At 39.9% G+C, this 26,791-nt stretch overlaps 1 protein-coding gene across 2 annotated transcripts in view; it reads right to left on the bottom strand.

Moving 5' to 3' along the window:
- Window positions 1–24,523, bottom strand: part of si:ch211-154o6.3 (uncharacterized protein LOC563854 homolog) — a 34,167-nt gene extending 9,644 nt beyond the window's left edge. For both annotated transcript variants that reach the window (XM_062992755.1, XM_062992756.1), the window contains exons 1-9: window positions 24,434–24,523; window positions 19,686–19,798; window positions 18,303–18,454; window positions 16,675–16,798; window positions 16,467–16,588; window positions 13,455–13,541; window positions 7,752–7,841; window positions 5,621–5,709; window positions 3,164–3,392 (exon numbers count right to left, since the gene is read on the bottom strand). In XM_062992755.1, coding sequence (XP_062848825.1) covers window positions 3,164–3,392; window positions 5,621–5,709; window positions 7,752–7,841; window positions 13,455–13,541; window positions 16,467–16,588; window positions 16,675–16,798; window positions 18,303–18,454; window positions 19,686–19,798; window positions 24,434–24,523 — 1,096 coding nt within the window. The remainder of the gene's footprint in view (window positions 1–3,163; window positions 3,393–5,620; window positions 5,710–7,751; window positions 7,842–13,454; window positions 13,542–16,466; window positions 16,589–16,674; window positions 16,799–18,302; window positions 18,455–19,685; window positions 19,799–24,433) is intronic.
- Between the last annotated feature and the right edge of the window lie 2,268 nt (window positions 24,524–26,791).

Genomic DNA, 26,791 nt, shown 5'->3' with positions numbered 1-26,791 from the left:
CCCCAAAAGTATAATACAAAATGCAACACAAAATGAACTGAGCACCTTTAAAACCCACTAGTGGCAAAAACTACACGCTGTGAGCTCTTCAAAGCTGGAAATCATTAGTGGGCTGCATTTCAAAAGCCTTTTGGATTAAAGACTCTTTTATGTAAGAATAAAAGAATAAAGACAGATGTGAAACTGTGTAATGAATCATAACTAAATCAAAATGAGATATTTCATGTTTTGTCTACTCAACTTCATTTCATTTATTAATAAACATCCATTCCAGGATACATGCATTTCAGGCCTGCAACACATTCCAAAAAAAGTTGGGACAGTAAAGCATTTACCACTTTGTAATGTTGCCATTCCTTTTCACCACACTTAAAAGACGTATTGGCACCGAGGAGACCAAGCGATTTAGTGTTTCAGCTTTTATTTTGTCTCATTCTTCCTGCAAACACGTCTTAAGATGTGCACCAGTACGGGGTCGTCGATGTCGCATTGTTCGTTTCAAAATTCTCCACACATTCTCTATTGAGGACAGATCAGGACTGCAGGCAGGCCAGTCCAGTACCCGCACCCTCTTCTTCCTCAGCCATGCCTTTGTAATGTGTGCAGCATGTGGTTTTGTTCTTTAACGGTCAGGACCCCCACAGGATTATTTAGGTGGTGGATGATTCTCAGCACTGCAGTTACAATGACATGGTGGTGTGTTAGTGTGTGTTGTGCTGGTATGAGTGAATCAGACACAGCAATGCAGTTGGAGTTTTTAAATACTATTAGACACTCCTACCTAGTTGATTCACCTTGTAGATGTAAAGTCAGAGACAATGGCTTATTTATTGCTGCTGTTTGAGTTGGTCATCTTCTAGACCTTCATCAGTGGTCACAGGTTGTTGCCCATGGGAGCTGTAGGCTGGATATTTTTGGTTGGTGGACTATTCTCAGTCCAGCAGTGACAGTGAGGTGTTTGATCCACTCATACCAGCACAACACACACTAACACACCACCACCATGTCATTGTCATTGGCTCTGTGGTGGTCCTGACCATTGAAGAACAGGGTGAAAGCAGCTAAAAAAGTATGTAGAGAAACAGATGGATTAATTGTAGAACTACAAAGTGCTTCTATGTGGTAAGTGGAGCTGATAAAATGGACAGTGTAGAAACAAGGAGGTGGTTTTAATGTTATGGCTGATCAGTATATAGCTGATGTGTATGTGAGAATGTAAGCCTGTGTCCAAGCTTAGTGGGATTTTAATGGTAGAGCACAAAGAGAATTATTTACAAGCACAGCCCAGAACCAAGTTAATGGTTAGGGGTGTTGGGGTTGTTAACATTCAGAGGGGCAACAAAACCTATTGAAACAGGTGCTATGGTGATCTACAACTGAAATGAGCACCTCTATTGTAACACAGAAGTTAGAGAAGAAGGTTACCAAGTTACCAAAAGTTTATAATCATTGATATTTTATCCAACACTTGTAATGTTTGAGTCTTTCCAATAAAGGCTTTCCAGCTCTGTCCAGGTTTATTATGTGTCTTAAATGCATGAGTTCATGCACAGCACGTGCAGCACATGAAATGATGAACTACTATCATTACCACGCTTTCGCATTTGCAATTAGATCATCACATCAGGCTGCACACATTCCCACCGACAGCTCTGGTCGATCTGATATGACGATCACCAGACTCCTGAATAACGCCGGTTTTCAGAAGAAAGACGGCGGGGTGAGCTGTGCGCTTGTAAACATTTCCCTCTGCCCTCAAGCGAGACATTTCCTCCTGCCCTTATTTTTCCGACTGTTCTCTGAGCCGCTGGCACTTTGGCACATTTGCTGTAGCGTTTGCTCAGAGCGAGTAGGCCGGGCCATGATGCCTTCCATTAATAAATCCACTCAATCGCCTCAGGTCAAAGAACAAATGTGTATCTCTCGAGGAGGCTGAAATATTAAACAAGGATGGATTCGGTCTAGCGGACAAAATGGGGGGTTTTCTTTATAAGAGGAAATAGAGATCAACCAGTAATAGATAATATGTAAGCTAAGAGCTCAGCAGAGTGCCTTTCAACCACGGATGAAGAGACCCCTGGCTTAGCAGGTAGAGCAGTGCTGCTTAAAAAGGAAGAGAGAGAGAGAGAGAAAGTAAAAAGGAAAGAAAAAAAAGAAAAAGAAAAAATAGAAAGAAAGAAAAGGAAAGAAAAAGAAAAAAGAAAGAAAAAAAAGAAAGAAGGAAAAGGAAAGAAAAAGAAAAAATAGAAAGAAAGAAAAAGGAAAAAAAAAGAAAGAAAAGAAAAGAAAAAGAAAGAAAGAAAAAACAAAAGAAAAAGAAAGAGAAAAAGAAAAAAATTGAAAGAAAGAAAAAGAAAGAAAGAAAAAGAAAGAAAAGAAAAAAAAGAAAGAAAAAGGAAAGGAAAGAAAAAGAAAGACAAAACAGAAAAAAAGAATAAAAAGTAAGAAAAAAAGAAAAAAGAAAGAAAAGAAAAGAAAAGAAAAGAAAAAGGAATGAAAAAAGAAAGAAAAAAAGAAAAGAAAAAAGAAAGTACCTTCTTGTGTCATTCTGGTTTCTGTTTGGTTCATTCTTTCTGACAAACTGTCCAAGTCTATGAGGGCTCCTCAGATGGACTCGCAAGTTTAAAATTCATGAAGTCAGAAGATGCAGGCTTCTCTCTAACGTTGGCATTTCCATGGCAATACTGGACGTTTTGTTTTCTTGTATGTATCACATGCTCTGCCTCCCACTTCTGTTATTTGTTCCTTTGTTCATCAACATCACCTGCTGCCTATCAGTACTTAATAAGCATGTGTGAGATTCTTGCTCCAGTGTTCTTGGTCCTTGTATTATTGTTCTGTGGATCTCCCGGTGTGGGACTTTTGCCTGCCTACTGTTTATGATTATGGTTTTACCTTTGATTACCTTGAGTGCCTGTGAACTCAGGCATGCTACTGACTGTGAATTTATTTCACAAATAACGCACAAATAAAATGACCACTGATCATTGTGATTGCATCTTGCCTTGTCCTTGTCCCACAGGTCATGTGTGTGGCCTTACATTACTGTATTTTTAGAAACTAGTCTTGAGGTACCCCTCCACACCTCACTCACCTTGCTGACAGTTTCTGTAACCTTGTGAACGCAGCTTTAAAATGTAAAATTTTGAATAGGAGCTTGAACCTGTTCTCCAGTTGAGCACACGGATGCTAGATCTTCCGCTGGCCAGGAAAACCTGATCGCCACAGGCACTCAGCCTCAGCCCTCCTGCAGCATTATTGACCCCGCTGCAGCCTGTGACTTCCGGCCCCCACTGGTGCAGCCTGCGGAGGGGTTCCGCTGCACCGTCGCACACCTCCCATACGCACACGCCGCCATCGGCCGAGCCACTGAACACCAGAGGACCCTGGGACTGCAGAGAAAGAGGATAATAGTCAGTTTGTGTATAGACATAGTGCTGATACATACAGGTGAAGTCAATATGGAACAGTGGTCTCTTATCAGGGGTCAAGAAAAACTCCAAAATGTCACTTTTCTTTTTGGTGGAAATGTGTGTGGATAGTTTGGTGTCATCCAAAAACATTTGAAAGGTAAACAGGCTACACTGTTCACAGTCAAGCAAGCTTTACACTGCCATAGGCTTAACAGCTGCCTCTAGAAAGAAAGAGCCCCATATTCATGCTTTAAGGAATTTGAAAGGGGAGGGGCTAAAGAGCCATAGCAAACATTAAGATCCCTGTCAGTACAAGTGGTTCTATTATCCGCAGATGCAAAGATCATGGAACCACAAATTGTCCCCGGACATATGAGCAATATTTTACAACATGCTCTCAGACCAATATTGGGGAAGCTAGGAAATTTGTCGCAGAATGACCTGAAAACAGCTGGAACAACAGTGCTGAACTGCACTGCAATGATAATAATAAAAAATATAATATATGATCATAAATATTATAATAATATATAAATAATAATAATAAATAATATGATATTATAAAATAAATAATAAATATAATAATAATAATAGAAATAATAGTAATAATAGAAATAATAATAATATAACAATATTATATATTAATATATAATAATATATGATATTATAAAAGGATAAATAATAATAATAAAAAAAAATAAAAATAAATAATAATAATAATAATAATAATAATAATATTAAAAATACATTATTTATAAGCACCTTTCACGGTACTCACGGACACACCACAAGAAAACACACAAAGATGTCCACAAAGATGCACGTCGGAAATTTCCATACAAGCATAATATAGCAAAACTACAATTCTTTGTCAATAAAACAGTTTGGGTTGCACATATGTTTCTTAAAACACTGTAACCACAGTGAAGTATGATGGTGGGAGCATCATGATATGGGACTGATTCTCAGCAAACGGTACTTAGGCATTACACATCACAGAAAGAAACATGAATAGGGTGAAGATTTAGCTAAGACTCAAGACTGGTTTCAAAGAAAAGTCAATATTAAGTCTTTAAAACTGCATCCCTATTAAAAGTATCATCTTATTTTAACTGGGAGAGGGAAACGTTATTCAATAATGCCAGTCCTAGCCTCCCTCCATTGGTTTTTAGTAAAAATTAAGGATTGATTTTAAAGTATTATTGCTGTTTTTAAGGCCTTAAATGCGATGGCACCATCATATCTTGCAGAACTCTCGCAGATTCGGATTCCTCTGAAAGCCCTAGGGTTTAGTAATCTTATGCTTTTGTAAACATTAAGGTGATCGAGCCTTTGCAGTAGCTGCTCCAATACTATGGAACAACTTGACCTCCCAGATTAGGACTGCACAATTACTTGGTGTTTGGAGACAAATCTTTTGACTTTGGTGTTTAATACTGGTTGAGGGGTGTAGCAATTGTAAATAATAGTTGTAATTGTAATATGTATTATGTTTTATAAATCAGGCTTTTGATTGAAAATTGGATTTATTTGTATACTGTATGACAGCTTAATGTTACATAGTATACTGAGCCTGTACGACACTTTGGTCAACCATGGTTGTGTTTTAAGGTGCTATATAAATAAACCTTACCTGCCTTGCCTTGCCTTATAGTCTTATAGTGTTGGTAAATTGAAAAAAATGGGCCAAATTTGAACCACAATGCTGCAAAAAAGCTCTTTTTATCTTACCATGGATGTCTTGGGCACTAATTAACCTGTTTCTATGTGTTTAGGTTGTAAAAACACAGGGTGTGGAAATTCCGAATTTCAATATTTATCCTAAACAGGCTCGAGAGGGAGATAACACCCTCAATCCATCGCAAGGCAGAACACACTTGTACATTTACTTCTACCATATATAAAAATGTTGTATGTTCTCCTCCTGTCCACATGGGTTCCCACTGTGTGACAGTTTTCTACTCTGAATTGGACCCGAGTCATAGATTGGTGTCCAGTCCAGCATTTATTTATTGCCTGAGGCTGGTGTTTCAAGATAGCTCCTGACCCACTGCAACCCTGGTCAGGACGAAGCAGTTAACTCAGCCGCCTAGTCTTCAGGCTCGAAACTGAAAGCAGAATATTAACATGTGATGGGTTCTGAACTGGTGCCTCTGAACACAGAGGCGAGGTGCCAGAGAAGTGCTGTTGCCATGGCGTCCACCCACCTGTAGCGTGGTGATGGCATCCAGGTGCGCATTGACTGATTGATGGTTCTCCAGAGAGCGACAGTCCCACACCTGCAGCTTCCCAGCATCTTTATTAAAGACATTATACACACAGTCACAGACAAACGTGAGGAAACACATGCGGTTAAACATACACTATATAGCCAAAAGTATTTGGACACCCCTCTTAAATATTTAATGTCGTGTTTTGGCAAACCCATTGCTAGCAGGTGCATGAATTTAATTAAATAAAATAAACCATATGCTTTCAATTTTGTGGCAACAGTTTGACGATGGCCTTTCCTGAACCCACTGCATGCCTGACCGGGATTTAGCAGATTAAGCAGTTATTGTAGGACATGAGACATTAGACCATTTACTTTTAGGGAAAACACTGTATATGCATGTTCACAGCTTATGCATGTACACATCCACTGTATATGCATGCTCACAGCTTAATGCATGCACACAGTGACTGTATATGCATACTCACAGCTTAATGCATGCACACAGTGACTGTATATGCATGTGTATTGCTATGTGCATGCACAGATTTACTGTATATGCATGTTTGTTGCTATGTGCATGCACAGATTTACTGTATATGCATGTTTGTTGCTATATGCATGCACATATCCCCTCTTTATGCAGGGTCACAGCTTAATGCATGCACACAACCACTGTATATGCATGCTCACAGCGTAATGCATGTGACTGTACATGCATGTCTGTTGCGATATGCATGCACAGATTTACTGTATACATGCACACATTTACTGTAAATGCATTTTTGTTGCTATATGCATGCACAAATTTAATGTATATGCATGCACACATTTACTGTATATGCATGTTTGTTACTATATACATGCACAGATTTACTGTATATTCATGTTTGTTACTATGTGCATGCACAGATTTATTGTATATGCATGTTTGTTACTATATAAATGCACAGATTTACAGTATACATGCACAGATTTACTGTATATGCATGTTTGTTACTATGTGCATGCACACATTTACTGTATATGCATGTTTGTTGCTATATGCATGCACATATTTACAGTATATGCATGTTTGTTACTATATGCATGCACATATTTACTGTATATGCATGTTGCTGCTATATGAATGCACACATCCCCTCTTTACGCATGGTCACAGCTTAATGCATGCACACAACCACTGCATATGCATGCTCAAAGCTTAATGCATGCACACTGACTGTATATGCATGTTTGTTGCAATATGCATGCACAGATTTACTGTATACATGCACAGATTTACTGTATATGCATGTTTGTTACTATGTGCATGCACAGATTTACTGTATATGCATGTTTGTTACTATGTGCATGCACACATTTACTGTATATGCATGTTTGTTACTATGTGCATGCACACATTTACTGTATATGCATGTTTGTTACTATGTGCATGCACAGATTTACTGTATATGCATGTTTGTTACTATATAAATGCACAGATTTACTGTATATGCATGTTTGTTACTATATAAATGCACAGATTTACTGTATATGCATGATTGTTACTATATAAATGCACAGATTTACTGTATATGCATGTTTGTTACTATGTGCATGCACAGATTTACTGTATATGCATGTTTGTTACTATATAAATGCACAGATTTACTGTATATGCATGATTGTTACTATATAAATGCACAGATTTACTGTATATGCATGTTTGTTACTATGTGCATGCACAGATTTACTGTATATGCATGTTTGTTACTATGTGCATGCACACATTTACTGTATATGCATGTTTGTTACTATGTGCATGCACAGATTTACTGTATATGCATGTTTGTTACTATATAAATGCAGATTTACTGTATATGCATGATTGTTACTATATAAATGCACAGATTTACTGTATATGCATGTTTGTTACTATGAGCATGCACAGATTCACTGTACATGCATGTTTGTTACTATGTGCATGCACAGATTCATTGTATATGCATGTTTGTTACTATGTGCATGCACAGATTCACTGTATATGCATGATTGTTACTATATAAATGCACAGATTTACTGTATATGCATGTTTGTTACTATATAAATGCACAGATTTACTGTATATGCATGTACATCCTCACCTGAGCCTGTGACGATATAGCCTTCCCACTCCGCTATGAAACAGATGCTGCTGATGGCGTTAAAGGTGTAGATTGACTTCACACATTGGCCTGGTGAGAAGACAAACACAGCGGGGTATGATGAACATGACTAACATGTTTACCACATGTAAATGTGAGTCATATTTAATATTTACTCTCTACTGTAATTCTGTATATATTCCCCTCTACAATTACTGGCACACTTGGTTATAAGATTATAAGAAAGGGTTGCGAGAAAAACATGTAATGAATTAGCTTAATCTCACACTGAATAAATGAGAAAAATCAAACATTTAATTGTTGCAAATTTATTCAGAGAAAAAAGCCCTCATCAAGAAATTATTCTTTTTAACAAAACAGCAATTATTGGCACAGCTTGATATTCTTACAAACAAATTTAAAATTTTACTGAAGCATTTCTTGAAATCCATGACTTCTTGTTTCATTGGGGTATATATATAAGGTGACACATACAACCCCGAATCAGAAAAAGTTGGGACAGTATGGAAAATGCAAATGTTACGTCCCGGTCTAGGTCGGGCCGTAACCAGATTAACAAGTGGTTTAAAAGTGGAAAAAAGTTTAATAAATGAAGCTTAACACAAATGCACACAAAACTCAAAACTGCAGTTGTCGTGCTCTTTTAATGTCCACAAGAAAAACATAATAAAAAAACACAGAGTTTCTTACATTTACCTTGACTTTTGCAATTTTGTATCTCCAGTAAACCTGACTGCATGTCTTTGTACTGTGGGAGGAAACCGGGGCTTCCGGAAGAAACCCATGCCTTCACACAGAAAAGACCTGGACTGATCCACATAGGAATCCAATACAGGTCCTTCTTGCTTTGAAGCAACAGTGCTACCCACTGAGCCACCGTACTGCTTGTAGTATAATTTATTCAGAGAAATAATACCAGCAATAACATAATATTGTAACATTATAACAAGGTTGGCACCACAGCATTTTAAACTTTGATCTCTTCAACCCTAAAACAGCACATTAAAACAGTCTTCTATAACATTTTATAAGGTTGTAGAATAAAGACAGGAAAGAAACTCTCTAGATCATCCAGGGTCCTAGTTTCCTTTCTTGTGTACTCTCCTCTTTCACAGGTTCACTTACCACACAGGTTTTATAGTGTTGGTCATGGCAGAAGCTTGATTTGGTGCTCAGTAAACCATTTGTGTATTGATCTGATCGCATTTTGGATCATTAGTCCAGCTGGAAGATCCAATGACAATGCATTGTTATTTTCTTGGCATAGACAGACAGATTTTTTCATGGGGTCTATGATGTCATGCACTAACAAGGTTCCCAGCTCTACAACATCACATATTCTCCACCACACTTCACAGTGGACATCGGGTTCTTATCAGTCAGGTAAGATTTTTTTAATTTTCATTTAATCTGATCATAGTACCAGTAGCAATAAACAAACTGTAGGTGCTTACTGTTGTGGTTAGATGACATGAAACGCTTTTTCCCAGCAAGCCCTCTAAATGACCTGTTGGCATAGAGGTGGCATCTGATGACAGTTTTGAAGACCTGGGGGCAGACTCCTCGTCCAGTTCCAGCTGATTGGAACTTTTTCATTACTGTCTTAACTGTTGATATTACCTGACAAATCCCTTCCAATCTTTCTTTGAGGTACATTGTATTTAAACATCTCAATCATTTTCTCACACATTTGTTGACAAACTGGAGATCCTCTGATCATCTTTGCTCATCAAAGAATTTTCTGATTTGGGGTTGTAGTTTAAATTCACTTAATTCTCTTCCACAAATCGGACAAAAAGGGAACATAATTCAAAATAAGTTAGGTGTGCTGACCATCATATATCAGGTGATATCAACAGTTAAGACAGTAATAAAAAAAGTTCCAATCAGCTGGAACTGGACGAGGAGTCTGCCCCCAAGTCTCCGAAACTATCATCAGACGCCACTTCTACAGAGTCAACAACAGGTCATTTAGAAGGCTTGCTGGAAAAAAGTGTTTCCTGACATCTAACCACAACAGTAAGAACCTAAAGGTTGTTTATTGCTACGGGTACTTTGACTGGAACCATGTTCTATGGTCAGCATTTTGGCGACAAGCATTCAAAATAGGTTTTGGCGTAACAAGAAGGATGACTAGACTAAAAGAAATCTGATGCCCACTGTGAAGTATGGTGGAGAATCTGTGATGTTGTGGAGCTGGGAACCTTGTTAGTACATGACATCATAGACCCCATGCAAAAATCTGTCTGTCTATGCCAAGAAACTAAAAATGGATGCCAGTGGATATTCCAGCTGGACTAATGATCCAAGATGCATCCAGATCAACACACCAATGGTTTACTGAACATAAAATCAAGCTTCTGCCATGACCAACACTATAAAACCTGTGTGGTAAGTGAACCTGTGAAAGAGGAGAGTACACAAGAAAGGAAACTAGGACCCTGGATGATCTAGAGAGTTTCTTTCCTGTCTTTATTCTACAACCTTATAAAATGTTATAGAAGACTGTTTTAATGTGCTGTTTTGGGGTTAAGGGATCAAAGTTTTTTTTTTTTTTTTTATATATTTTATGCGTTTTTCTCCCATTTTCTCCCAATTTAGCGTAGTCAATTTGTCTTCCGCTGCTGGGGGATCCCCGTTTTTTTGCAGTCGAGGTGGGTATATTGGTGCTCATGCCTCTGACCCACAAGCAGCCCTTAACGGAACCCTTTTCCACCCATGCACTCTGCACAGGTGCCTCTATCTGCCCGTCAGAGTCCTTACACAGCGTTTGAAGACCCCGCCCACATATTCTGGTCATCCCTCCCTGCAGGCAGTGCCAATTATGCCCGCTAGATGGCGCCCAGCCGACCGGTGGCAACAGCGAGTTTCGAACCGAGGAGTTCAGAATCTCGGCGCTGGTGTGCTAGCGGAAAATCCCGCTGTGCCACCTGGGCGCAGGATCAAAGTTTAAAATGCTGTGGTGCCAACCTTGTTATAATGTTACAATATTATGTTATTGCTGGTATTATTTCTCTGAATAAATTATACTACAAGCAGTACGGTGGCTCAGTGGGTAGCACTGTTGCTTCACAGCAAGAACCTCTATTGGATTCCCATGTTTATCAGTCCAGGTCTTTTCTGTGTGAAGGCATGGGTTTCTTCCGGAAGCCCCGGTTTCCTCCCACAGTTCAAAGACATGCAGTCAGGTTTACTGGAGATACAAAATTGCCCTGGGTATGAGTGTGTGTGACTGTGTGCGTGAGTGTGTTTGGCCTGTGATGGACTGGCGACCTGTCCGGAGTGTTTCCTGCCTTTTGCACATGGAATTGGACCCACAGTGACCCTGAATAGCGGGATAAAGCGGTGGTAAAACAGACAGTGAATGAATTAATGAAGTTTAATTCAAAAAAAAGTTGGACTTTTAAGTTTGAGATCAAGCAAATTCACCTAAAGGAATTATGATCAGATGACTTTGGGAACTGGAGTTGCTTAAACATGGTAGATTGTTCCATTGTTATGAATGACTGTGGCCTAATCTAATACAGGGTTTTTCAAAGCAAGAAAAAAAAAAATGGGCACATAAACACAAAATGAACTTGTCCATGAACATCCCCTTGTGAAGGCTTTACGTTACATCTTGTAAACCACTGTGGGACCAGATTGCTACCATTTTTATTTATTAAGTATATTTGTTTTGTGTTTTGTTTTGATGCATAGCTTGTGTAAAAATCATGGACAAAACGTGGATCGTTTGACAAAATGTTTGAAAGAGCCTGGATTAATGGATGCCACCAAACTTGTTCAATTTCTATGGCTGCAGAGAACTCATCAATCATGATCAGTAACAGTGGGAGCCCATGCCAACACCACCATATTAAGCAGACTTTGTCCTAAGACTACTGACATAAATGCAATTATAAAGTTTAACAAAGTGAGAAAATCCTTCTTTAATGTCATTATTTAATTGGGGAATTATTTCTTTTTTTGAACATTCTTTTTATTGAGGGTTTGCATTACAGGTGACAGGACAAAAGTAGACCAACAATGTAAAAAACAACAAAGAACAGTATGGAAAATGCAAATAAAATAAAAACACAGTGTTCCTTACATTTACTTTGACTTTTATTTGATTGCAGACAGTTTGAACCCAAGATATTTAATGTTTTGTCTGCTCAACTTCATTTCGTTTGTAAATATACCTCCATTCCTGCATTTCAGGCCTGCCACACATTCCAAAAAAAGTTGGCAATTTAGGGCTAGTAATAAGATGAAAAAACTAAATAATGATGTAATTCCAAACAGGTGATGTCAACAGGTGATTGTAATCATGGTTTGGTACAAAAGCTGGTTGGTTTGGTCCAGGAAAGGCTGAGTCTTTGATGAGCAAAGATGATCAGAGGATCTCCAGTTTGTCAACAAATGTGTGAGAAAACTATTAAAATGTTTAAAAACAATGTACCTCAAAGAAAGATTGGAAGGGATTTGTATATTTCTCCCTCTACAGTGCATAATATCATTAAACGATTCAAGGAATCGGGAGGAATTTCAGTGATCTAAAATCATTCAGACGGCACTGCATCAAGAACCGCCACTCAACAATAGCTGATATAACCACATGGGTGAGGGATTACTTTATCAAACCTTTGTCAAGCACTACAATACAGAGTTACATGCACAAATGCCACTTAAACCTTTACTGTGCAAAAAAGAAGCCTTATGTTAACCATGTCCAGAAGCGGCGTTGACTTCTCTGGGCTCTGAGGCATCTAGGATGGACCATCACACAGTGGAAACGTGTATTGTGGTCAGATAAATCAGCATTCCAGGTCTTTTTTGGAAAAAATGGACACCGTGTGCTCCGGGCCAAAGCCAAAAAGGACCATCCAGACTGTTATCAGCAACAAATCTAAAAGCCAGAGTCTGTCATGATATGGGACTGTGTCAGTGCCCTTGGCAAAGGTCATTTACACATCTGTGATGGCAGCATTAATGCAGAAAAGTACATTGAGATCTTAGAGCAACATATGCTGCCTTCAAGACGTCATCTTTTCCAGGGACGTCCAGCATTTTTTAACAAGACAATACAAAACCACATGCTGCACACATTACAAAGGCATGACTGCAGAAGAAGAGGGTACGGGTACTGGACTGGCCAGCCTGCATTCCTGACCTGTCCTCAATAGAGAATGTGTGGAGAATTTTGAAACGAAAAATGTGACAGTGATGACCCCGTACTGTTACACATCTTAAGACGTGTTTGCAGGAAGAATGAGACAAAATAAAAGCTGTAACACTAAATCATTTGGTCTCCTTGGTGCCAAAACGTCTTTTAAGTGTGGTGAAAAGGAACGGCAACATTACAAAGTGAAATATGTCAGATTCATCCTGTCTGCAATGAAATAAAAGTCAAAGTAAATGAACATCTCTAGGTGATAATACGTAATGGATTTGGACATAATGGATTTATCCAGAATGTTGGAGAGGCATTGGAAGATTGATGGCCAGAAGTTTCTAATAATGGGGTAGTCCCCAAGCATAGGGGGGAATTGTTTCTATTAGTTTGGGAACCATTGTTTTATGCTAATGTGCTTTGCATTAAGCTGTTTTTAATTCAGGTTTGGAATGGTGCAGTAGGTGTAGACTGATTTGAGTTGCTCAGAATAAATAAGTTGGGCATGCTTAAACATTTATGTGACTCACCGGAGCTTAGAGCCCAGATTCGTACGCAGCAGTCACTGGAACCGCTCAGGACAAATCTCTCCTTCTCACCCACATGCAGAGCGGACGCTAGCGAGAAAAAGAGAGAGAGTGAGAGAGAGAGAGAGTAATAGAATGGGCGCTTTGCCAGATATTGTGATTATAGAAGTATGGCAATGCAGAATGGGCAGTCAAAAATATACAATGAAGGGGGGATAAGTGGGGAAGGGAGAAAACAGAACAGACTGAACAGGAGATATGGGTGGAAAGGGGCACAGATAAATGGACGTGAGCAGTTGGTAGTGCATCTGTATTAGCTAGCTGTTTTGTTAACTGGATGCTGCTCTAAAGGAGCCCACCTTTTATTGGCTGTTGTGATAAGTGAATGTCAGTGCATTTTATTTCAATAACGTCCAAATATTTTAGCCTTGGAATTCAACTCTTCAAACCAGATGTTTCAGATACACCTATTACCAAAAGGGATTTAAACATTGGGGCAGGCTCTTTTTCCAACCACGTTTCCTTATTGTTGCCCCTGCACAAAGCAAGGTCCTTAAAGTCGTAGTTTAAAGGAACTCCAGTGACCTACACAGAGCCCCTCAACCAAATTAAACACCCTTGAGATGCCGCTCAGGTGGCGCAGCGGTAAAATACGCTAGCACACCAGAGTTGGGTTATTCGAATACATCGTATCAAAGCTCAGCTCTGCCATCCGGCTGGGCTGGGCGGCTGCATATACAACGATTGGCTGTTGTCCATAGGGTTAGGCAAGCTGGATCATGGGTCCTCATAACTGGTGCAATTACGACCCCTGCTGGCTGATTGATGGCGCCTGCACAGAGCTGAGGATAACGCCGATTGGGGTGTGACTCTCCGTACACAGTGCCGACTGGTAAATGAACTCGACTCGTGCGTGTGTCAGTTGAGAAGCGTCCTCAGTCAGCGGTGGAGCGTTGAATCAGTGGAGGATGCAATCAGGGTAATTGGACACGACTAGATTAGGGGAGAAAATTGGGGGGAAAAAGGTTGGAAAAATAGAAAAAAAAAAAAAACACCCTTGGCATGATTGCAAAGTCTGTCCTACTTCCAGCATGAAAGCCTGGCTGAACAAATGGCTAAGTGGGCAAAAGTTCCCATAGGCATACTCCATAATCATGTGGAAAGCCTACCCAAGCCTATACTTTAATAACTGCAAGTAGCTCTGTTCAAATCAGAGATGTCAAACAAGCTCATGGTCACATGATCATATGCAAACTTCCATTTGAGAGAAGTTGTAGCCTAGTGGTTAAGGTACTGGACCAGTAATCAGAAGGTTCCCGGTTTAATCCCCACCACTGCCAGGTTGCCACTGTTGGGCCCTTAACCCTCAATTGCTTGGATTGTATACTGTCACAGTATTGTAAGTCGCTTAATAGTAATAGTAAATGTGAACGAGTGAGTGAGTGAGTGAGTGAACGAGTGAATGCATGGGCATGTTGCCCTGCAATGGATGCCCAGTGTTTCCAGGCGGCACCATACCCGCTGCTACCCTGACCAGGAGGAAGGTTGAAATTAATAACCAATTAATCAGTTTGGACAGTTGTAGCCTATCGGTTAAGATACTAGACTAGTAATGAAACGGTTGCTGGTTCAAGCCCCACCAATGTCAGGTTGCCACTGTTGGGCCCCTGAGCAAGGCTCTTAACCCTCTATTGCTTGGATTGTATACTGTCACAGTACTGTAAGTCGCTTTGGATAAAAAGCGACTGCTAAATGCCGACTATACACCGATTAGCCATAACATTAAAACCACCTCCTTGTTTTTACACTGACTGTCCATTTTATCAGCTCCACTTACCATATAGAAGCACTTTGTAGTTCTACAATTACTGACTTTAGTCCATCTGTTTCTTTACATATCTTTTTAGCCTCCTTTCATGCTGTTCTTCAATTGTCAGGACCCCCACAGGACCACCACAGAGCAGGTAATATTTAGGTGGTGGATCATTCTCAGCACTGCAGTGACACTGACATGGTGGTGTTGTGTTAGTGTGTGTTGTGCTGGTATGAGTGGATCAGACACAGCAGCGCTGCTGGAGTTTTTAAATACCGTGTCCACTCACTGTCCACTCTATTAGACACTCCTACCTAGCTGGTCCACCTTGTAGATGTAAAGTCAGAGACGATCGCTCATCTATTGCAGCTGTTTGAGTTGGTCATCTTCCAGACCTTCATCAGTGGTAACAGGACGCTGCCCACGGGGCGCTGTTGGCTGGATATTTTTGGTTGGTGGACTATTCTCAGTCCAGCAGTGACAGTGAGGTGTTTAAAAACTCCATCAGCACTGCTGTGTCTGATCCACTCATACCAGCACACCACACACTAACACACCACCACCATGTCAGTGTCACTGCAGTGCTGAGAATGATCCACCACCTAAATAATACCTACTCTGTGGTGGTCCTGTGGGGGTCCTGACCATTGAAGAACAGGGTGAAAGCAGGTTAAAGAGAGCATGCAAAGAAACAGATGAACTACAGTCAGTAATTGTAGAACTACAAAGTGCTTCTATATGGTAAGTGGAGTGAGAGAGTGTAGAAAAAAGGAGGTGGTTTTAATGTTATGGCTGATCGGTGTATATACATATGTATTTCATTCATTATGGGCAGATGGGGGACCGTCAGACAGTTCTGCTGTCTGGTCGAGACACCTGCATGAGTGGTGGAATAGAAAATGGTCTGTTGGATCTGATTCCTTTTAAGGTTTCATCCGTGTAATATTTTTATACAGTAATAGAGTTTTCGCTTGCCACTGCTGCCCTCTGCTTGCTTATTAGGGGGATTTGGTCCTACACTCTGTTGGTTGCTTTTAGACAGTGTAAATTATAAAATTTGAATTAGAATAAACTAGTAATAAGCTTTCTTGGTCAGCCTGGGTGTTGAGCATGAGGCAGAGGTTGACAATGCGAGATGGGAAGGGAGGGGGGTGTTGGACCATACTAGCTTTGTGTGTGTGTGTGTGTGTGAGTGTGTTTACCCAATTTCCTGCAATATTCTGCAGGCGGTGCAATGAGACAGGTGACTCCACCACGGTGACCTCCCAGATTGCGTTGCTCCGTTGCCGTGGGAACATGCCAAACCTTTAGCGTGGTATCACGACTGAAAGAAAGAGCGAAAACGAGTCAAAGCCGTGATTTCACGCTCTATTAGTCACAAATCTTCTGAAGAACAAACGCCTCTGGTACCTGCCAGAAATCACCAGATTATCCACAGAAGCCACGCAAGTAATGATGTCACTGTGACCTTCCAGAGGCCTGAGGCGAAACTTGGACTTTTCCCACAATCCTTTCAGCGTTTTGAATTCGGATTCTGCGAAAAAGGGAAGACAGATGCTTTAATAGCCGAGGGCGACATTTTTTATTCCAGATATGTAACAAATACATTTTAATACATTGAAATGAAGGCTGATTTACGTCTGTGCTTAAATGTATGTACACCTCAAGGATTATGGGTAGGCGTGCACCCCTTCAAAAGTCTCGAATGCATGCTGCATGGAAGTGCGTCAAGTTAACACTGATTGGATGAGCTGGAAAGTGTCTCCAGCAGTGTCAGCAATGAGGCAACACATACCAGAAATAGAGCAGAGTTTAATGATCAGGTGGAAAAAAAAGTGTGATCTATGCTGTTTGACCAAAAGTATGTGGACACCTGATCATGAGCCTGGTATAGATTTTTAGTATAGAAGAGTATATATAGAGTATACGTATAGTATAAGTCAGACGCTGTTGGACAGAGTTTTGTTTTCTGTCTCTTAATAATGACTGGAACATCAACAATCATCCTCTCAGTAATGCTGGTCCCTGCTCCTGATTGGGGAGGACTAGGCTGCTCCACGCCCCCTCCGAAACGTGCACAGCAATCGAACATCTTATCACCTACACTTGACGAATGCAGAGCCACACCCTCTACCGCACTTCTTTCCCATCTCCGTGCAGGCGCCACCAACCAGCCAGCAGAGGTCGTAATCACACTAGTCTGAGAGAGAGTCCCCATCCGGCTTAATCCCACTCCTATCTGAACAACAGGCCAATCGTTGTTCATGTGGCCGCTCAGCCTCAGCCGGCAAGCAGAGCCGAGATGCGATACGATGTATTCAAGCTCTCAGCTCTGGTGAACAGCAGGGCAAAAATCGTGTAGTGTAAACTAGGCATAACTGTGGCGATATGATGTCATGCAATCACGTGACGTTGGTAAGATGGCGGACATAGTACGTGTAAAGTTGCATGCATACTGCACACATGCGTACTGAAAAAGCGTACTGCTTTACCGGCTGAGCAGTGCACTCGAATTTAGTACGTACTGTTTAAGTATGTGGTTTCGAACGCAGCACTGGTCTTTACAGTCATGCTGGAGCAGAAAAAGGGCCTTCCCAAAACTGTTGTCACAAAGTTGATTATGTAATTGATTGTATACATCTGTTAGCAGTGGGTGGCTGGAACAGATTAACCCAATGATTAAAAGTGCTCTTCCAGGAGCAGATACATCTATGCGCAGGGGACATAATTTAACGTAACACTGGTGTTTTGGTAATCTCATGTATTGTGATTGAGTCAGATTTCTGCATGACTCCTGCACTCTTATTATTCGTGGTGTGTGTGTTTGATCCGCAGTCCCGCTCTTAATTCAAATCAACCATTGAATGCTGGAACTGAATTTAAATAATCTTTCTTACTCTTTAGTTGGTTACTGGTTAATCATAACAATCCTTTATTAACTAACCCACAGAATGAATCTTTCCCTAATGAGATTTTCTCAGCAGTTTCTCACACTCAGTAGAAATGATTAAGTACGTGAGTGTGTGAGTGTGTATTACCTGGGTCCGGAGGTTCAGGGGTTTGTTCTCCGCCCTCTTTCTGTTGTTCTTTCTCTAGTCCTTTATCTTTCTTTTTCTTCTTCTGCTGCTGATCCTCCCGTGCTATCTTCACCGCCGGACTGTGTTCTGTGTGATTTTTAGTTTCATCTTCTCTACAGCAGAGAAAAAACCATATAACCAACTTTCAGTCATCTTATACACGCGATTACATCTACTGTACATGCTATTACATACTTTAAATAATACACATTATTACACACTGTAAAGAAAACATTATTACGCATTGTAAGCAATACACATTATTAAATACTGTTAAGAAAATGTTGTTACATACTGTAAACACTAGGCTGTGTATTAAATAATGTCAACAAAATACTTTATTGTATAGTGTAAAGAACAAACGTTAATAATTGCTGTAAAGAAGGAACATTACTACATACTGTAAAGAACACCTTATTACATACTGCAAGGAACAAGCGTTATTATACACTGATCAGCCATAACATTAAAACCACCTCCTTGTTTCTACACTCACTGTCCATTTTATCAGCTCCAGCTAAAGAACAAATGTAATTACATTCTGTAAAAAAACAAATGTAATTATATTCTGTAAAAAACAAATGTAATTACATTCTGTAAAAAAACAAATGTAATTATATTCTGTAAAGAACAAATGTAATTACATTCTGTAAAAAACAAATGTAATTATATTCTGTAAAGAACAAATTTTATTACACGCTGTAAAGAACAAATGTAATTATATTCTGTTAAAAACAAATGTAAATACATTCTGTAAAAAACAAATGTAATTATATTCTGTAAAGAACAAATGTAATTACATTCTGTAAATAACAAATGTAATTATATTCTGTAAAGAACAAATGTAATTACATTCTGTAAATAACAAATGTAATTACATTCTGTAAAAAACAAATGTAATTACATTCTGTAAAGAACAAATGTACTTACACGCTGTAAAGAACAAATGTAATTACACGCTGTAAAGAACAAATGTAATTACACTCTGTAAAGAACAAAAGTAATTACATTCTGTAAAAAAACTAACAATAATACATAATGTAAAGAGGGAATGTTATTACATACTGTAAAGAACGCATTATTGCAGACTGCGAGGAACCAATGCTATTGTATGTTGTAATGAACACATGTTTATACATACTGTAAATAACACACATTCTCACACACTGTAAAGAACACACATTATTACAAACTTTAAACAATCAGGGGGGGCTGATTTAGAGGCTGATTAAGGATGCCTGACTGTGAAGCACCAATACAGAAAAGACAGGCAAACAGCTTTGGGCAACAGTAGGTACATTTAACACAGTCCAGACACACACACACACACACACACACACTTACATTTGTCTTTTCATTTTATCCTCTTCACCCACAATACAATGGGGTTGCTGCGGGCCAGAAAGTTGCAGCAGCAGTTCAGCCAATCTGATGCGCAGCTCCTCCTTCTTCAAAACCTAATAAAGAGAGAGAGAGAAAAGAAAAAGATATGAGAGCAAGATAAGGACAAACTTTTGTGTTCTGAATTTGGAAAAACTGAAAGGACAGCATGTAAGAATCCATTTTTAGTTTCTAGGGGTAATTGAAGTGCTTTATTCTGGTCAGGGTGGCGTTGTCTACAGTGGCACTGAGCTGAGGGCATTATACACTGGACAGAGTGCCTATATGTTGCAGGGCTGGAGGAAACCCAGACACAAAGAGGACGAGCGACACTCTTAACAGACAGTGTCTGGAGATGAGGATCGAAACCAGGTTTCCAGGACTTTTGCTGCAGTGCAACACCAACCACTACCAGCGGTGGCACTTTGTGGCATGTTTTAATAACAATTAGCATGTCATTACAGCAGATGCTTTGGGGGGTAAATGATATGTGACTGAGCTGAGCTCATTTAAACAACTACAAAGCTTTTTAACTGCTGTCAGGCTTGCTTGACTGTGGACAGTGTTATCTAGTTTAAATCAGCTTATAATGCATACCAGTTATGTTTTTAGTGGCTCTTGGGTTAAATCTACAATTTACCTTGGCAACAGTGCCACTGTTTCATGTATTGTTTGTGTGTTTTTTCTAGTATGGATGTATCAAATTTCTCTGTGAATTATGGAGACAGCAGAGCGCATCATCTGGACCGAGCTTCCAGACCTGCGGTCCATCTACAAGGGCAGTGATAGCTCAGTGGTTAAGGTACTAGACTAGAAATCAGAAGGTTGCCAGTTCAAGCCCCACCACTGCAAATTTTCCACTGTTGAGCCCCTGAGCAAGGCCCTTAACCCTCAGTTGCTCCGAATCATGTTCAGTCATAATTGTAGGTCGCTTTGGATAAAAGCATCTGCTAAATGCCGAAAAAAGGAAAAGTACACCAAAAGGTGCTGCTCCAAGGCCAGGAAGATAGTGAAGCGCAAGCTATTCAGGCCCTCAACCAGAAAAGCGAGTAGGAACACCCACTTCCACTTCAATACAAATACACACTTGTGGACATGTCTGTATATACAGTGTATCACAAAAGTGAGTACACCCCTCACATTTCTGCAAATATTTCATTATATCTTTTTATGGGACAACACTATAGACATGAAACTTGGATATAACTTAGAGTAGTCAGTGTACAGCTTGTATAGCAGTGTAGATTTACTGTCTTCTGAAAATAACTCAACACACAGCCATTAATGTCTAAATAGCTGGCAACATAAGTGAGTACACCCCACAGTGAACATGTCCAAATTGTGCCCAAATGTGTCGTTGTCCCTCCGTGGTGTCATGTGTCAAGGTCCCAGGTGTAAATGGGGAGCAGGGCTGTTAAATTTGGTGTTTTGGGTACAATTCTCTCATACTGGCCACTGGATATTCAACATGGCACCTCATGGCAAAGAACTCTCTGAGGATGTGAGAAATAGAATTGTTGCTCTCCACAAAGATGGCCTGGGCTATAAGAAGATTGCTAACACCCTGAAACTGAGCTACAGCATGGTGGCCAAGGTCATACAGCGGTTTTCCAGGACAGGTTCCACTCGGAACAGGCTTCGCCAGGGTCGACCAAAGAAGTTGAGTCCACGTGTTCGGCGTCATATCCAGAGGTTGGCTTTAAAAAATAGACACATGAGTGCTGCCAGCATTGCTGCAGAGGTTGAAGACGTGGGAGGTCAGCCTGTCAGTGCTCAGACCATACACCGCACACTGCATCAACTCGGTCTGCATGGTCGTCATCCCAGAAGGAAGCTGACGCACAAGAAAGTCTGCAAACAGTTTGCTGAAGACAAGCAGTCCAAGAACATGGATTACTGGAATGCCCTGTGGTCTGACGAGACCAAGATAAACTTGTTTGGCTCAGATGGTGTCCAGCATGTGTGGCGGCGCCCTGGTGAGAAGTACCAAGACAACTGTATCTTGCCTACAGTCAAGCATGGTGGTGGTAGCATCATGGTCTTGGGCTGCATGAGTGTTGCTGGCACTGGGGAGCTGCAGTTCATTGAGGGAAACATGAATTCCAACATGTACTGTGACATTCAGAAACAGAGCATGATCCCCTCCCTTCGAAAACTGGGCCTCATGGCAGTTTTCTAACAGGATAACGACCCCAAACACAACCTCCAAGATGACAACTGCCTTGCTGAGGAAGCTGAAGGTAAAGGTGATGGACTAAACCCAATTGAGCACCTGTGGCGCATCCTCAAGTGGAAGGTGGAGGAGTTCAAGGTGTCTAACATCCACCAGCTCCGTGATGTCATCATGGAGGAGCGGAAGAGGATTCCAGTAGCAACCTGTGCAGCTCTGGTGAATTCCATGCCCAGGAGGGTTAAGGCAGTGCTGGATAATAATGGTGGTCACACAAAATATTGACACTTTGGGCACAATTTGGACATGTTCACTGTGGGGTGTACTCACTTATGTTGCCAGCCATTTAGACATTAATGGCTGTGTGTTGAGTTATTTTCAGAAGACAGTAATTCTACACTGCTATACAAGCTGTACACTGACTACTCTAAGTTATATCCAAGTTTTATTTCTATAGTGTTGTCCCATGAAAAGATATAATAAAATATTAGCAGAAATGTGAGGGGTGTACTCACTTTTGTGATACACTGTATGTGTATGTGTATGTATTGATGTGTATATACACCGATCAGCCATAAAATTAAAACCTCCTCCTTGTTTCTACACTCACTGTCCATTTTATCAGCTACACTTACCACATAGAAGCACTTTGTAGTTCTACAATTACTGACTGTAGTCCATCTGTTTCTCTGCATGCTGTTAGCCCCCTTTCATGCTGTTCTTCAATGGTCAGGACCCCCACAGGACCACCACAGAGCAGGTATTATTTAGGTGGTGGGTCATTCTCAGCACTGCAGTGACACTGGACACTGACACTGTGTGTTTTACTGGTATGAGTGGATCAGACACAGCAACGCTGATGGAGTTTTTAAACACCTCACTTGTCACTGCTGGACTGAGAATAGTCCACCAACCAAAAATATCCAGCCAACAGCGCCCTGTGGGCAGCGTCCTGTGACCACCGATGAAGGTCTAGAAGATGACCAACTCAAACAGCAGCAATAGATGAGCGATCGTCTCTGACTTTACATCTACTAGGTGAACCAACTAGGTAGGAGTGTGTAATAGAGTGGACACGGTATTCAAAAACTCCAGCAGCGCTGCTGTGTCTGATCCACTCTTACCAGCACAACACACACTAACACACCACCACCATGTCATTGTAACTGCAGTGCTGAGAGTGATGCATTACTTAAATAATACCTGCTCTGTGGTGGTCCTGTGGGGGTCCTGACCATTGAAGAACAGGGTGAAAGCAGGTTAAAAAAGTATGTAGAGAAACAGATGGACTACAGTCAGTAATTGTAGAACTACAAAGTGCTTCTATATGGTAAGTGGAGCTGATAAAATGGACAGTGAGTGTAAAAACAAGGAGGAGTGTTTTAATGTTATGGCTGATCGGTGTACATGTAGTAGTGATTCCTTACCATTGCACAACACTGGTTTGCACTTTACAGACACTTTGAGGCTTACATTGAATCTACTTAAAATTTCTTTATCTCTTAAATGTTTATATATTTTTTGTAAAGTTATTTCTATTCTGTACTTTCTGTACTTTTTCTCTTGTAATTTGTTAAAGCATGTGACTGCTAGTTATACCATGTATGACCTGTGTGTGACAAGTACAACTTTGAAACATAATACACTGTTGCCATCCAAGTGCCCTGTGTACTTTTTAATAATTTTAATAGCTTTATACTTAATAAATAATAATAAAATGTTAACAGTGGTGGTTAATCTCAAAATATTTTGTTCGGTTTGTTGAACACTTGCAAAAATTACTGATATCTCTGACTCCCATACAAAATGTATGTAAACGTTTGTCTTTATCTGTAAATGTACTTGAATAATAGATTAATTATGATACAAATAAAAACTGATCATTAATAATTTAATTGATTTATCATATGCCAGCATTCAAAGTCTGACCACATTTAGGCCATACTGGATCATCTGTTACATATTTTGATCCAATACACACATTTGAATAAGTGCCACAATGAGCCAGTTTCAACAAAAGCTGTGCATTGTAAGCTTGACAATGCTGGAACTCATAGCTGACTTCTATTCATAAATCTTTTGTATCGAATGCCAATGATCAAAAATCTGTTTAGGTCATTTGGCAAATTTTAATCGCCAAGCATTCGAAAAGTCAACTTTTAGCACGTTTAAAGCGGAGGATCCATGATAGTATAGGCACAATCTGGTGGACATCAGTAAGTCCATGAATCAGTATGAAAAAAATGAGGCATTTTTATAAAACCAGGTGCACCCTATGGTGCAAAATTTTTTTCTAAAGATGTTTTGATATTCCACAATAATAATTCCCATATACATACTGGAAAAAGACAAAACAGCTTGGTTTAGACTAAATATCTTCTTATCTATTGTGTATAATACAGCTACATAAAAACAGGTTTAACAGTTAACCTTAGGACAAGTACACTACTGGAACTGATGTGCTAATGTACACACAGGGTTTTTTTTACCCTTGGTGTGCTGTAAATGTGTTTTTAATAAAAGTACAGTGTATAATCAGTACCTTGATTTGTTCTTCAGCAGTAAGAGAAACTTTTAACTCCAGATTCGCAATCTGTCTTAACTTCTTCTGCAGTTTTCTCACCTCCCCCATTTCTCTAAATACTACTCATTCCACTATAAAAGAAATAAAACTAGATGGTTTTTTAAATAAAATATGAACTTGTATTATCTATGAAAGATTCCTTATTATTTGCTTACTTATTATAACGCTATAATAAATGCAAAGACTGCGAATAAGTTCTGCTATTGCACTACTGTAGTTCTGTTTTTCTCAAATCACTTCATCCATTCACACTGTAAACGTGTAACTACGCTTCTATAGCCGGAAGTCAACAATACTACAAGAAACTGCCTGAATACCAAATAGCTCCATAATCCCTGTTAAAGTGCACTACTTAGGGGATAAGATAACGACCGTTCCTGCTAATGTAGCGCACTTCGTGATCCAAACGTACCTGTTTGGAAAACGCCCCGGTTACAATGAAACGCGAACGGTTGTGTGTAAAACATACATTATTCAGTAGGTTGACACACTGGAGCCGCTGGTGAACTCGGTTCTTCACAGCATGAAGCGTTAAAGCTTTCCAGACAACTGTGTTGCATAATTGTTTTGTTTTCTTTCCTGAAACAAGTGCCCGATACAGGTCTCTGGTGGTCAATAGTATACCCGCCTTGTGGCAAGTAGTAGCCTAGTGGTTAAGGTACTGAACTAGTAATCAAAAGGTTGCTGGTTCAAGCCCCATCACTGCCAGGTTGCCACTATTGGGCCCTTGAGCAAGACCCTAAACCTTCAATTGCTTAGACTGTATACTGTCACACTACTGTAAGTCGCTTTGGATAAAGGCGTCCAGGATCCAGGTAGTAGAAGGCTCCCGGTCTGGGTTAGGGTATTGTTATTAGGAGAAACTCCCTAAAAATAATAACCAACACCAAGGACTGAACTTAGAACCTCTAGGACCATGTTACCATTTTTTTTTACATTTTTATCATCACCTTCATTGTGGTCAGGATCTCTGTGGGTCTAGACACTGGGAGTAAGGCAATAACACATCCTGAACATTGAGCAAGATCATTGCAGGGTGACACATGCTTACATATTCACCTAATCCTTTACACCTAGTGGCAATTAAATACAGTCAAATCACCTTCGTCAAGAACCATGCTGCTGTGTGAGACACAGATTCAAAATAAATAGTTGTTGTATAATAGTTGTATTACTATTGTATTTTAGCCTATGAATTTACCCTTTAAATATTATATTTTACTTTTAAATACTTCATTATGTTAAACCTATTGTAGACAGAAATATGGGACGTGAGCACCAATGACATCATAAAGTAGGCTCAAGTGTACTTCCTTAGACAACTGAAGAGGTATAGAGTTAAAAAGCAAATGTTGGTCAAGTTTTACACTGTCATTATTCAAAGCACAATTAAAAAAGAAAGTTGAAAGGAAAGCAAATGTTCAATCTCACCCTACATTCTGTTTAATTTACCATTTCCTTCTGGTTGGCCAAACATATTGATTGCCTCATCCATCAGAGAACTTAAAGCTGCACTTTATGCTTGTCCTTACATCTAGTACAGTAGTTAAAAATAATCTAATTTTGATCATATGTGCAATATTCTTTTGCACCTATTGTACCTTTGTTCAATGGCCCTGTTATTTACACCACCAACAGAGGAATGTAAAAATAAAGCAGGCCCCTTTTGTGCACCTTCTATCAGTCTGTGGTGGCCAGTGCTCTTTTCTTTGGAGTGGTTCGCTGGGGTGAGAGTGCTAGAACAACGGACACAAACTGAATAAACAAACTTATCAAAAAGACCAGCTCCATAGAAGAAGAAGAAGATATACTTCATTTGTCATATATACATACACAGGTGTACAGTACAATGAAATTCTTTCTTCGCATATCCCAGCTTGTTTGGAAGCTGGGGTCAGAGCGCAGGGTCAGCCATCGTACGGTGCCCCTGGAGCAGAGAGGGTTAAGGACCCAACAGTGGTTGCACAGCAGAGCCTGGATTTAAACCGTATAACAGTGGGGTCTAAACAGGACTCAGTTTAGCAGGTAGCAGAGGTAAGAATGCTCACAAAGCTTAACTCGATAATCACAAACCATTCACAACCACTTCATGCCCTGGAGGTGTTTCAACAGAGCACCTTCAGTCACAGACTGATTCCTCCCAAGTGCAGAACTGAACGCTACAGGAAATCTTTCCTTGCAGCTGCAATCAGACTGTTCAACAATTCATAATAATTCACAATAATTTAGAATAATTTGTAATACCTGCATTTTTGTATGCTATGCATGCACCATAAGACTAATGTTTACATGTATATAGAATCTTACTGTGAATTT

Source organism: Trichomycterus rosablanca, chromosome 3, assembly GCF_030014385.1.
Source record: "Trichomycterus rosablanca isolate fTriRos1 chromosome 3, fTriRos1.hap1, whole genome shotgun sequence".
Classification (NCBI taxonomy): Eukaryota; Metazoa; Chordata; class Actinopteri; order Siluriformes; family Trichomycteridae; genus Trichomycterus; species Trichomycterus rosablanca.
Note: the sequence above shows the minus strand (reverse complement) of the source record. Positions and strands in the feature narration are given on the sequence as shown.